Below are 12,248 nucleotides of genomic sequence, written 5' to 3' on the forward strand. Positions count from 1 at the left end.
CGCCAAAGATCATTACCTGCTTGAAAATCAAAAAAGGATTGGAAAACATTTTCATAAAATTTTTCTCTTGCATTGTTTGGTGCATATATTGTTGCTAGTGTGTACATCTTGCTTTCTAGGAGCCTGATTTTCAAAATCATATATCTTCTGTCAGTGTCTCTTAATTCTTCTGTAGCATTTATTTGTAAATTGTTATATAAACTGCAACTCCTTTTTAAAATTATACATTTTTAATAAACACAGAAATACATAAGAGCAAAAAACAGCAACAAAGCCCCAAAGAATCATGGAAATCATAATATAAATAGGAGGGGTGGACAGTCCTGTGCTTCATCTGCCATTATAACTGATTCTCTCATATGAGTTTGTCATTGCTTGCCCCCCTGGCCAAATTCAAGGGGGCTTGAGCCCCTCAGCCCCCATGTAGTTCACCGGTTGCCCGGGGGGGGCTCAGCCCCCCCTGGCCAAATCCGGGGGGAGCTCGAGCCCCTCAGCCCCCCCCATAGTTTACACCTATGTGCCCTACCCTTTTTTCATCAGTAATAATGCATTATACTGTTATATCATTTCCACCTACTCAAAAGATGGATAGAGTTGCTATGTTTTAAATGGCTAGAAGAGCACTGCACCGCAAAAGATAGGGGACCCTTATTATTCACAACATTCAGGGGGGAAAGCTAATCCTAGATCAACACGATGGTAGGGGCAGTTAATCTTGTTGCAAGTTGACCACTTTTTAAAAAAACACTGAATGACCATTGTTATGTTAAAAGTAATACACTGCAGGATGAGCACCTGCTAAATCTTTTTTTTTATGTTACAAAACAATGAGAACGTGTGGCTGTGAGAGTTGTGCTGCTTGTCCAATGTTATGTCAGAAAGGATATCCAATAGATGTTCTTTACAATAACATTGGATGCATCCCACAGAACAGACACCATCACAGCGCACATACTCTTTTGGAAGCAGCGTGGCACTTCCAGGGTGCTGCTAGGCAAGCAGCAAAAGCAGCACCCAAGGGAGCGCTTATGGAGCTGGAGGGGTGGGGGTTGATCTTGCAGTGGATGGGTGGCTCGTGTTGCTGCTGGGGTGAGATGCTAAAGAGAGCTACTTGAGCACCTTACACTTATCTATCCGTCAAGAACATTTATACCTCATCTTTTCATCCCACCGGCTTCCCAAGGCAGGTTGCAACAAATATTAAAAGCAACAAAACCCATACAGTGAACAATACAAAGTCTAAAAACCGCGTCTTGAAAATATGGCTTCACTATATGAAAACCGTTTAAAACTCATTCAATGTAACCAGTGCCACAGCCAAGAACCCTTCGGTGGGTCACAGTTTCCCCCATTTTATAGATGAGGAACCAAGGGACTTCGTTGAAACTGGAGAAACAGGCACCAACGCGTCCAGCACCAGCCTCCCCAGGGCAGCCGGTGGCGCTTCCTTAAGAGCGCGGAGGGCGGAGGATTCCTTCCAAGTTGAGTTAACTCCGCCTCCTGGTTAATTCACCTTCCTTACAAGGCTACAGCCAGGAGCTTTCCTCCCTCGCCAAAAGAGCAGAGCAGAGCAGGAGCTGACAGCCAGCCGGGAAGCTTTGCGTAGACTGCAAGAAGAGCGGCAAAGACTCCTAGGGAACTCGGTGCCGCGCAGCTTCAAGAGCTGAGGATGGGGACTGAGAAGCCCTGTAGTCTGTGTACAGCCTAGGCCAGAAGGAGCAGAGGGGAAAAGAAGCGATCAGATAACGGGGGTGGAAATGCATTGGAAAGGTAAATGGCAATTTGCTGATCTGTTTTTCCCGAATGCTTTTAGGATGGATTGGGTAAGAGGGCAGAGGCACCATTCCTAGTGCTTTCTCACTGATGGGTGCATCCTACTGCTTCTGTTCCTGTTGAAATTATATGCAAGTGGTTATTTGATGCTTGAACAGTATTTTTGTTCATTGTTTTAGGCATCTTTTTCTCTGTATGTCTGCTTCTGTGTTTTCTTGAAATAATGTGCTCGTAATTGCACTGCTTATCCTGTACAGTTTGGAAAGATTAGCTAGAAGTAAGCTTTTAAAAATGGTGGGTGTCTTGTATGTTTGATATGTTTTTCTGTAGAGGCAGAATTTTTCTGGGTAACTTCGGTGACCTACCTCAACATGAGGACATGCTGGGTTAGCCATTTGTTTGTCCAGCTCAGTATTGTCTATGGACACCGGCAAAGGGTCCTATCGTGTCCTTAAACTGGCAATGCCACGAGTTTAACCTCAGGAATTTGTGCATGCAAAGTTTGCACTCTGTCATTGAGCTATGCCCTGGTTGTTCTTGTCTTCTGGCATGCATTCGAATCGTAGCTCTGTTACAAGGATTATTCTTCAAGGACTTGAGGGGGATGTACAAAATCATGGCTTGGTGCTAGGAGTTAATGGGCATTGCTGGAATGGTGCCTCACAGCCCTACTTTACAATGACTTATTAAAAACTTCAGTGCCTAGAAATGCAATCCTAAGCAAAGTTACACCTTTCTAAATCAATGGATTTAGAAAGGTTTAACTGTGCATAAGGTTGCACTGTAAGTAACACAATTTTGCTCCAGTTCTGTCTTAACTTTAGATTAGGATCAGGGACTAAATATTAGGCTTGCACCAAATAAAAACCAGAATGACGGCTGTCTTGATACTTCCTAGTCTGCTAAGAAACCATACATATTGTGATTTGTGTCTCCACAAGAACACACTTGTACAAGTCTAATTCTGTATCAACAAACCCATAGCTTTTCACAAGGGCCACAAAACTTGTAGAGTGTCGTTTGTCTTTTGGGATTTTGTTTTTCTTTTTTCTTTTCTTTCTTTTCGTGTTGCAAGGGACAGTAAATTTGTTTATTGCATGAATGAATGCTAACTCTGCTGAAGCCAACAGAACATGTTAAGTGGTGTAGGTTGGGAATTAATTTGTTTCCTCTTTAATGCGTGCATTTCTCAATATTTGTGTCAAACAGGTACTTCAAAAGAATATTTATTGCAAAGGCTGCCCTGTAGCAGGATCACAGTGAATCATTATCCTAAGCGAGAGCTGTAGATTCCTCTCAAGGCACCCTGCTGTCAAATTCCTCATGACAGCTGACAGCTCCACCCTTCATGTTTGGGACTAGCTGACGAAGATGGAGGTATTGCGCCGCTCTTCTGTCTTTGCTGCAGAGGTGATGGAAGTGTTTGATCGGACGCCCACTGACAAGGAGCTTGTTTCTCAGGCCAAGGTGCTCTGCAGAGACTACATCCACTCCAGGTTGATTCGGGCAGGAATTGGCTGGAACAAGCCTGAATATAGCGCACCTGCTCCTGGTGGCAAGTTAGCAGAGGTGTCAAACATTCTTTTGAGATTAGGTAAGTGCAGGAACTGTCAGTGTCCCTCTGAGGGTGGCCGTTTGGGTTCAAAGAGCTTCTGGATGGATGGGGAAATGCTGTGAAGTGAGGAGCTTGGTAAGAAATTGAGAAGTGCTGGGATATCTTACTGATTTCTGTTAGTGCATCCAAGAGAATGGGACTTGGGCATCATCCTCTGGGACAGCTCAGCTGGTGAAGCCACACGTCTTTACAGTATTGAGGGCATGGCACCTTTGGGCAGTTCAGAACAAGGTATGCTTAGCTGCGCCTTCGGAATTCCCAGTTGCCCGTGGGTACTTGAGGAGAGTGCTTCTTTATGCTATTTTAAGTGCTCAACTAAATAGGAGTTGACTGGAGACAGGCAGTATTTTTTTTCCAGCATGGTAAAGGTGGTGTGATTACCTGTGGTGTGTACACTCTTTGCATTACAGTATCATTCTGAACAAAAAAATCTGCATGTTTTCCTCATTCTGCAAAGACCTGTAAAAATCATTTAACCAGAGAAGATGGGAGGACAAAAGAAATGTAGTGCGTACACCACAGGCAACGTCCTCTCTGTCCTGCAGCTATCAATACTCTGAAAAATGTACTGGGCTTCTAGCCCAGATGCATTTAAAATATGGTTCTCTGGTTGGAATGCTGCCATTAGCCCACTAGGCTGATCATAATAGATTAAAGGGTATTGGAAAACAGAGAAAGGTGAGTGTTGCATCTAGTCTCCTATCAGTACATGTTAGTTTCTAATCAAGCCTGAATTCTCCCTAGAAGCTAAAATGACAAAACTGAGGCTATCATACTTTGGTCACATTCTGAGAAGACAAGATTCTCCGGAAAAGTCAATAATGCTAGGAAAAGTAGAAGGCAGTAGGAAAAGAGGAAGACCTAAAACAAGATGGCTTGCCTCAGTAAAAGAAGCCACGTCTTCCAGTTTGCAGGATCTGAGCAAGTCTGTTAATGATAGGACATTTTGGAGGTCTTTCCTTCATAGGGTCGCCATAGGTCAAAGGTGACTTGATGGCACATGATACACACAGTGTCCCTTGACGATAACAGAGGGTGAGAAAGAGAGTTCTTGAACTGGGGAGCTGCTGGTTCATCGGTATGATGCATTTGGGGGCAGTTGCAACATCTACATTTCAAGCCCCCCAAAGATGCTGGCAGTCTGCTGTCATTTGTCCTGAGTTTGCAAAAATACTCGGTTGAGCAGCGCAGCCTTGGCTGCCTTTCTCTTCCTTGGGCTTTGCTGTCATTAGTGACTCTCTATTTGTCAATATTAAATACAACTGACAGGAAGTTAACAGTCATGTGGCTTTCCAGAAATATAGGAATTTGTCCTTTTAGTGCTGCTTGTTCCTGTTTTCTGCAGCCACAGATAGTACTGTACTATGTGCTTATGGCATTTACAGTGAAATCCTAAACAGACTTACTCCAGTCTAAGCCCATTGATGTCAGTAATAGAAGTGAAATAGCTACATTTTGTTCCTCTGCATGCTTAGTTTTTAGTGTGCTGAGCCTGCACAGGAATGATCCAATCTATGTGATGTATAGACTTTCTGCCCATCTCAGGCAGAATGTAAATTGTAATTTTTTTTAAAAAATGGCTTCATTTATACCCTGCTTTTTGCCCCAATGGGGACCTAAGCAACTTAAGTTGTTCTTCTTGCCTCCATTCTATCCTCACAACAGCCCTCTGAGAGAGGTTAGGCTGAGAGTGTGTAACAATGTAAGAACCTCTCAGTCACAGCCCCCTACCTCCATTCATATATGAACAAATGTAGAGTCAGACCTCTCATCCATCAAGCTCAGTGGACTCTGAGTGGCAGCAGCTCTCCAAGGTCTTGGGTGCAAAAGATGTTTCCAACACCACCTACCTGAGAGCCTTTAACAGGAGATAGTGGGATTGAATCTAGGACTTCCTATATGCAAGGCATGTGCTCTTCAGCTGAGCACCAGCTTCTCCCTTCAGAAGAAGGAGATCTGAGTGTGATGTGTTTAAATCCCCTGAGAATCTTTTAACTTCTCCTACCCCTCCAGTGGCATACCCGTATTGGATGGTACATTGTTGTCTCCAAGAATGAGAGAGAGAAGGGATCTAAGCCTTCCTTCCACACTGAATAGAGGGCCAGAGTTCTTTGGAGGTGCTGCTAGCATGTTTTAGTTCCTTTCTGAAACAATCATCCAATTTCCAGTGATCCTCTTTCTTTGTTGGTGTCATCTGGTTCTCTTTCTGTGACGGATGTCGTTGTCTCCTCTAGCTTTTCTCCCTTCACTCTGGGTTCTCTCTCTGCTGTTCCTCCTCCTCCTCCTCCTCTATTTTTATTTTTATTATCCGTTTCAAATCCCACCCCCCCCTTTCCTCCCCTCTGCCTTGGCCAGGAGTGAGGACAGGGTGTGTGACTTGCATTCTTTTGACATGTAGATGGTGAATATTTCAAAGGGCTAGTAAGTGCAGGAACAAATCTGAAGGTGTCTCCTTGACGACTGTCCTGACTGTTACGTTCTGATTAGGATTTGGCTGATAGGTACAATAACTTGGCATTCCATCTAAGTAATGCTGCTTGAAACTTAAATGCTCATAGAAGTCTTGAAGGAAATACTACTTATGTGTAAAGCTACTTCCTCCCCACACCCAGACCAGCCCTTCTCTCATAAGCAGCCCAATATTGTTTCAGATGCCACACTGTATTCCTGCTGTTTCCCAGTCATGCATTCCGAATCTGAAGCCCCAAATTTCTGCAGCCCCTACCAAGCTGTGCAGCAAGTTTGACCTGTTTTCACCTCAGTCAGAATAGCTGGGGAACTCCTTGTGTGCACGAAGTGCCATATGATCCCCTGTCCTTGCCCTGCCAAGATTATTTCAGCAGGCTTAGTATGGAATTTAAATTTTCAGATATCTTGGTTATCAATCAGCAGGAAGGAAATCTCAGGGATCCATTCCAGTGCTAAAGTGTTGGCATAAACTTAATATAGGCTGCACATGTTTCAACGCCTTACTTGTCTTCAGTGAGCCTGTAGGCCAAACTTCACATAACACTGAAGTTCCATGACTGCAATTCCTGGTGTGTCATTTGGCCCCAAGAAAGCTTCAAGGGAGAACATTTGGATTGAGGCCACAATTGTGCTGTTTTTTCCCAGCTGAAAATACTTAGTCTCCTCTTTGTTTTAAGGTCTGGTAGGAGAAAAAGAATGGCACAAAATTACTGCAATTTAAAGAAGGCCAGAGGAGGCTGCAGAAAATGTTAAAAGCACCCCAAGCCCCATCCTCTGGTTGCTTTTAAGTCCAGATTTACTCTTGGAGTTCCAGTCACGAATGCCCAGCATCACATGTAGTTTTGCCCTCTAACCTAAAAACGCCCCAGTGTATGATGAGAAGAAAGAGTTCAGTAAATCTTGATATGAATACCCCAACAATTTGAAAATTTTATGCTGATTTTCCAAGGTTGGGAACCATGACAAGGAGAGCCTATTAATCTTGGGATAACTTTATGTGATTAGCTCTCAGAGTCATGGTACAAATCATAACAATTGTAAAAACTTGGATAATAACATGGGTGTTACATCATAACTGGAGCTGATTACATGCCTGCTTATAAATAAGTACCGTGGGAATCTTTGCTATAAGCAGAATAACTAATTTACGGTGTTACTCTACAGCCAATAGTGCTTCCCTAAGAATTACACTAGCCTCCAGCCTTTCTTGCCACCAAATGTGTTTTACTGTTCGAGAGCAGCTACTTTCTATTCTTGCCCCTTTTCTGCTTTGTCTTAGAAGGACTTCCCATGTTCCTGGTGCAAGGAGTTCTCCTCCCCCATCCCTGTGTGCAGCATTCTCTCTTATCAGAACTTTGCATGTATACACCACATTTCCTTTCTGTTTTATCAGATCACATGGAACAATTCAGCCATTCAGAAGGTCAAGTGTTTTCCTTGCAGGTGTCTCCAAATTTCGGGTGTTTCATCTGCTTAATGGTGAGATTAATTGAGTCTGCCAGATGATTTCATAACTGAATAATAATAATAATGTTTGTAGTCCTTAGACTCCATGAGCATGGGCTCTCAAGTCCCATCTTTATGTTGCTAATGGCTGCACTGGGAAAACCAGCCATGACACTGCAATCCCATGAGATGATAGGCTAATGGTTTTAATATACAGAGATGGCAAGAAGATCCCCAGCCTCAAGGACTGAGTAGCTCTTGCCAGAGCCCAACCATATTTTAAGTTTTGTGCAATAAACCTGTAGGTCACTCTTCAATAACAATAGCACCATATGTCCTAGAAATGCCTGCCTACATATAATAACTGGGGGCTGAGGAATGACTGCCCTGTTTCTGGTCTGTTCAGCTCATCTAGACCAGGGGTCTGTAACCTATGCCTCTATAGCCAAACATGGCCCAGTACACAAACAAATATGGCACTTTGCAAAAGAAAATGAAATCTGAAGATGTATTGGAAGGATAAGTGGCGTGCTAAAATAACAGTATATGAAGGAAATGGCAGGCAAAGGTTTTCGTAGAGCTAGAGTGCTTGTTAGAGATGCTTTACAGAAAGGAAAATGACAGTGGAGAGCAATTGCCAGCAATCCAAGTATGAACTATGTGCAGATTTATGCTAGTGCACTAAAACAATTTCATAGAGTGTTCCCTGCATATGTATTTCTTATTGGGAGATCTTGTGTGTGCCACTTCCCAATAAAAGTATCACAACAACCAGTGTTTGGACTGCAGAAACTTGATGGATAATTTGTCAACATGTCAATTTTTAGTAATGATAAATTGTTTATCTTTAGTTATGCAAAAATAGTCTGTTTGATACTGGTTCTTTGTTGATCATGTGCTCTGATTTTAACATAATTTGACTCTTTTCAGGCCTGATTCTCTGTTTTGCATGTGTGAAAAGCTGAAAGGCAGCTTTAAATTGATGTGCACCTAGGGAAAAATTAGCAGTTTTCAATAGCCTTTATCAGGTTCTGAATCAACTGATGGCCTTGCAGGAAGACTAATTTACAATCTCAGTTCAACCTTACTGCATTTTACCATGCATGTGTAATTTGAGCAGTAAGAAAGGGGAGAAGATGTCTAGTACGGTCACATAGGACCCACTTTTGTACTTTGAAAGCCTGTAACTGGTCACAGCATTTAATCTACAAGGAGACAGTTGGATGTGTCCCCAAAGTGTGCATCTTGCACACAACTAGTCCTACCGCTAAGCAAACACAGGCGAGAGATGCCTTCTGTTTCCCGTGTCCCTTTCTTCTGGAGCCTGAAGGGAAGCCTGCCTTCCTCCTCCTAGCTCGGTCCAAGTGTGAGCTGTCTCTGCTGCCACTGCTTCACTGCCACCACTCAATAGCCTGGCTGGGAGAATGGTGCAGGGTGGGGCTGGAGCTACCTGGGCTGCCACTGCTACTGGCTGCTGCAGCTACTTCTGAGAAGGCTCCAAATTGTCCACTAGGACAGGACATATGGTTGCCAGGCTGCATGTAGGATTTACAAAAATTCTATAGTTCATTGCAATTCCCAGATCATCCATGAAATCAAATTTGTTTTTTACCGGAAGTGACATCAGCATATCCCAATCCCCCCTCCCCTTTGGCACCAGCAGACAACCCTGGGCAGGAGTTCTCCTGAAAACGGGACTGTCTTCCTACCAGAGAACTTGGGGCCCCCAGGAGGGAGAAGACAGCATATCATATTGGAGAATTCACAAGCACAGTGGTTTGATGGTACCGTTAGGTTACCAGTCCTCTGCTCCCAGCCTCTGTTCCCTGCTACCACTCACCTGGGTGGTGGGAGGGAAAGTGCAGGGAATGGGCTCAGGAATTCCAGAACTCTTCCTTGTTGCACTGGGAATGACATCATTCCCACATGTCCCCTCATGACCGCCCATCGCCCAGGTTGGGCTCCAGGGGACCTGGCAACCCAAGGTACCATTGAGAGGAGGGATGGAAAGCTAGAGTATTAGCACACATACACAGTCACTCTCAATGGCTGGTTGCACAAGCCAGCATTGCCTGCCCTACGTAGGAAGTAATGACAAGAGTATTGCTACTTGCTTCAGCCAGCCTATCCAATGAGGATGGTTCATCCTGCACTGGTTGCATGTAGCTCCTGCTGGGGCTTGCCCACCCTCTCTGGTAACACGCTTGCCTATGGTAGCAGAGCAAAGCAGCAGAGCTTGAATGTCTCACTTCCCACCACCTCCTCTGGGAGAGCTAAGCGGGGCCAATGAGGACCCACACTATCTTGTATTCTGCCTGGAATGTGATAGAAGATTAAAGTCAGCATATAAAAACAAGTGCTAAATACATTCTATGATCTAGCAGGCATACATCCCCACTCCCCTCACCATATCTGTTCTGTTGTTGGCACGCTCCCTAATAGTGCTGGTGGGGGGCATGTCCCATTACCCCATAGACAGCTTGGTCCTGCTAATTCCAGGTGGCCATACTGCAGTGGCAGCTTGAAAAGAAGCTGTGCGTTATCTGGGTCCTAGAATCTTAATATTTGTTGACTCTGGTCTTCTGAGGCTGCAGTGATGGAATATGAAGGGCTTGTGAAGAACTTGCCTATTTTTTTACATTGTTTATTTGAACGCCCAGTAAATACAATGTTCATTCTAGACTTCTCACATTTCTCTGTATTGAATGCAGGGTTGCTAACATCCAGGTGGTGGCTGGAGAGCTCTTGGAATTACAACTGATCTCCAGGGGGGCTTCCCAGTTGCCTGCCAGTGGCGGGCAATCTCCTGGGGGTTTGCCCTGCAGGAGATGCCGGTCACTGTAGGGATTGCTGCTTCCAGCAGGCAACCCAGGAAAGCACATACTGGGTGTGCTCCCAGCAGGGTGCAACAACATCATTTCCCGAAGTGACATCGTCGCACTGACTGCAGGCATGCTCCCGTGCTTTGCACGGGACAGAATTAGCCCCATGCAAAGCACAGGAGCATGCCCGTGGCTGGCATGGTAATATCACTTCCCACACCTCTGGGACGGGAGCATGCAAGAAGACTACACAGAGTCAGTCTCAGATTCCCCCCTCCCACTGGGAGGGTACAGGGACCTGGGAACCCTATCGCCGGGTGACAAAGATCAGTTCCCCTGGAAAAAATGGCTGCCTTGGAAGGTGGATCCTATGGCATTATACCAGCTGAGGTTCCTCCCCTCCCTAAACTTCACCTTCACCAGGCTCCACCTTCCAAATCTCCCAGAATTTCCCAACATGGACCTGGAAACCCTGATTGAGTGAAGGGGGATCGCTGCAAAGTCATAGATCACTTGGTAGTGGTGGAGCATGCCCTCAAGTCATAGCTGACATATGGCATCTCCTGGTGGGGTTTTCATAGCAAGAGACTAGTAGAGGTGGTCTGCTGTTGCCTGCCTCTGCAATCCTCACTTTCACTGGAGGTCTCCTATCCAATTACTAACCAAGGCCAACCCTGCTTAGCTTCCAAGATCAGGCTTGCCTGGGAAGTCCAGGTCAGGGCCGTAGTCCATCTAGGGCACCAAAAAAACCCTTGCAAAAATTTCTGGAGCCTCCTTTGATTTTCACATATGTGGGACTTGCACCTGATAATTATCTTAGGGCCAAGCTACACATGACGAATGACACTTGAATGGCAAGTGTATTTCTCCCTGTTCACTTGCCCTCCACTCAATCCACTTGCCGTTCAAGTGTCATTCGTCATGTGTAGCTTGGCCCTGAGGCTACTTGCTTACCCTGATTTTTAAAATATGAGTAAGAAACTGATACTGAATGAGATTTACTGCTTCATCTCCTTTCCTACCCTTCTGTGGGAAAAGCAAAGGATAAGAAAAATGCTGAGCACGCTTGATGCCTGGGGCATGAAGATCACTCAGTAAGTCAATCTAATGAGGAACCTGAGAATTAAAGAAGTCTCCAGATTTTAATATCTCCTGCCCACATGAGTGTGAAATAGCTGGTGACATATTTAGTCTGTCTCATTAATGTTTCACAGCGTTAGGCGGGCCGTATGCTTCCATCACGTTCCAACCCATTAAATTATTTTTTGGGTAAGATATAAACTTAACAGGGTGTTGAAAAGGGTGCGTCCTATGAAAGCTGTGAGGTGCTCAGTTATCCCATATCCTGTCTGGAAAACAGTTTTTCCCCTCACAGTCTCTGATCAATGAGACAACATTGTTCTGAAGGAAGCTGAAAGCCTCAGGAGCCAACTTGGAGCAGAGAATATATACATACATACATACATACATATACATATACATATACGTACATATATATATATACACATACGTACATATATATACACATATACATACACATACACATACACACGTACATACGTACATATGTACATATATATACACATACACATACACATACACATACACACGTACATACGTACATACACACGTACATACGTACATACATACATACGTACATACATACATACATACATATACATATACATATACATATACATATACATATACATATACATATACATATATATACATATACATACATACATACATACATACATACATACATATATATATATATATATATATATATATATATTGTTCACACACATATATATATTGTTCACACGACATTTTTCTGAGCAGTTCCGGTTGTCCCTTGGTCATATAGTTAACGTGAGAATCAAGCTGTTACTACTATACACCTTCTCCCATATGTTGCTTTTCTCCTCTTTTTTTTAAAGTGAAAATTAATAATTACTTGTTCTTACTCTATTAGAGATTAGTTGCTCTTCCTCTGTTAGAGATTATCATTTTCCAGTTAATGCTGAATATATGCATTTTTAAAATCATCAGTCCCCATTACTAGAAATCATGTGTGGCAAAGTAAACCATTAAAATTGTTGTTTTGCAGGGGCAATGGG

General features: G+C 43.8%; 1 protein-coding gene across 1 annotated transcript in view; it reads left to right on the top strand.

Annotated features, from left to right (window-relative positions):
• Positions 1-1,572: 1,572 nt before the first annotated feature.
• The window catches only part of BOK (BCL2 family apoptosis regulator BOK), a 34,704-nt gene continuing 24,028 nt past the window's right edge, over positions 1,573-12,248 (top strand). The window contains exons 1-2 of the mRNA XM_054983240.1: positions 1,573-1,770; positions 2,983-3,367. Coding sequence (XP_054839215.1) covers positions 3,145-3,367 — 223 coding nt within the window. The 5' untranslated portion in view covers positions 1,573-1,770; positions 2,983-3,144. The remainder of the gene's footprint in view (positions 1,771-2,982; positions 3,368-12,248) is intronic.

This window comes from Eublepharis macularius, chromosome 6, assembly GCF_028583425.1.
Source record: "Eublepharis macularius isolate TG4126 chromosome 6, MPM_Emac_v1.0, whole genome shotgun sequence".
In the NCBI taxonomy this organism is placed as follows: Eukaryota; Metazoa; Chordata; class Lepidosauria; order Squamata; family Eublepharidae; genus Eublepharis; species Eublepharis macularius.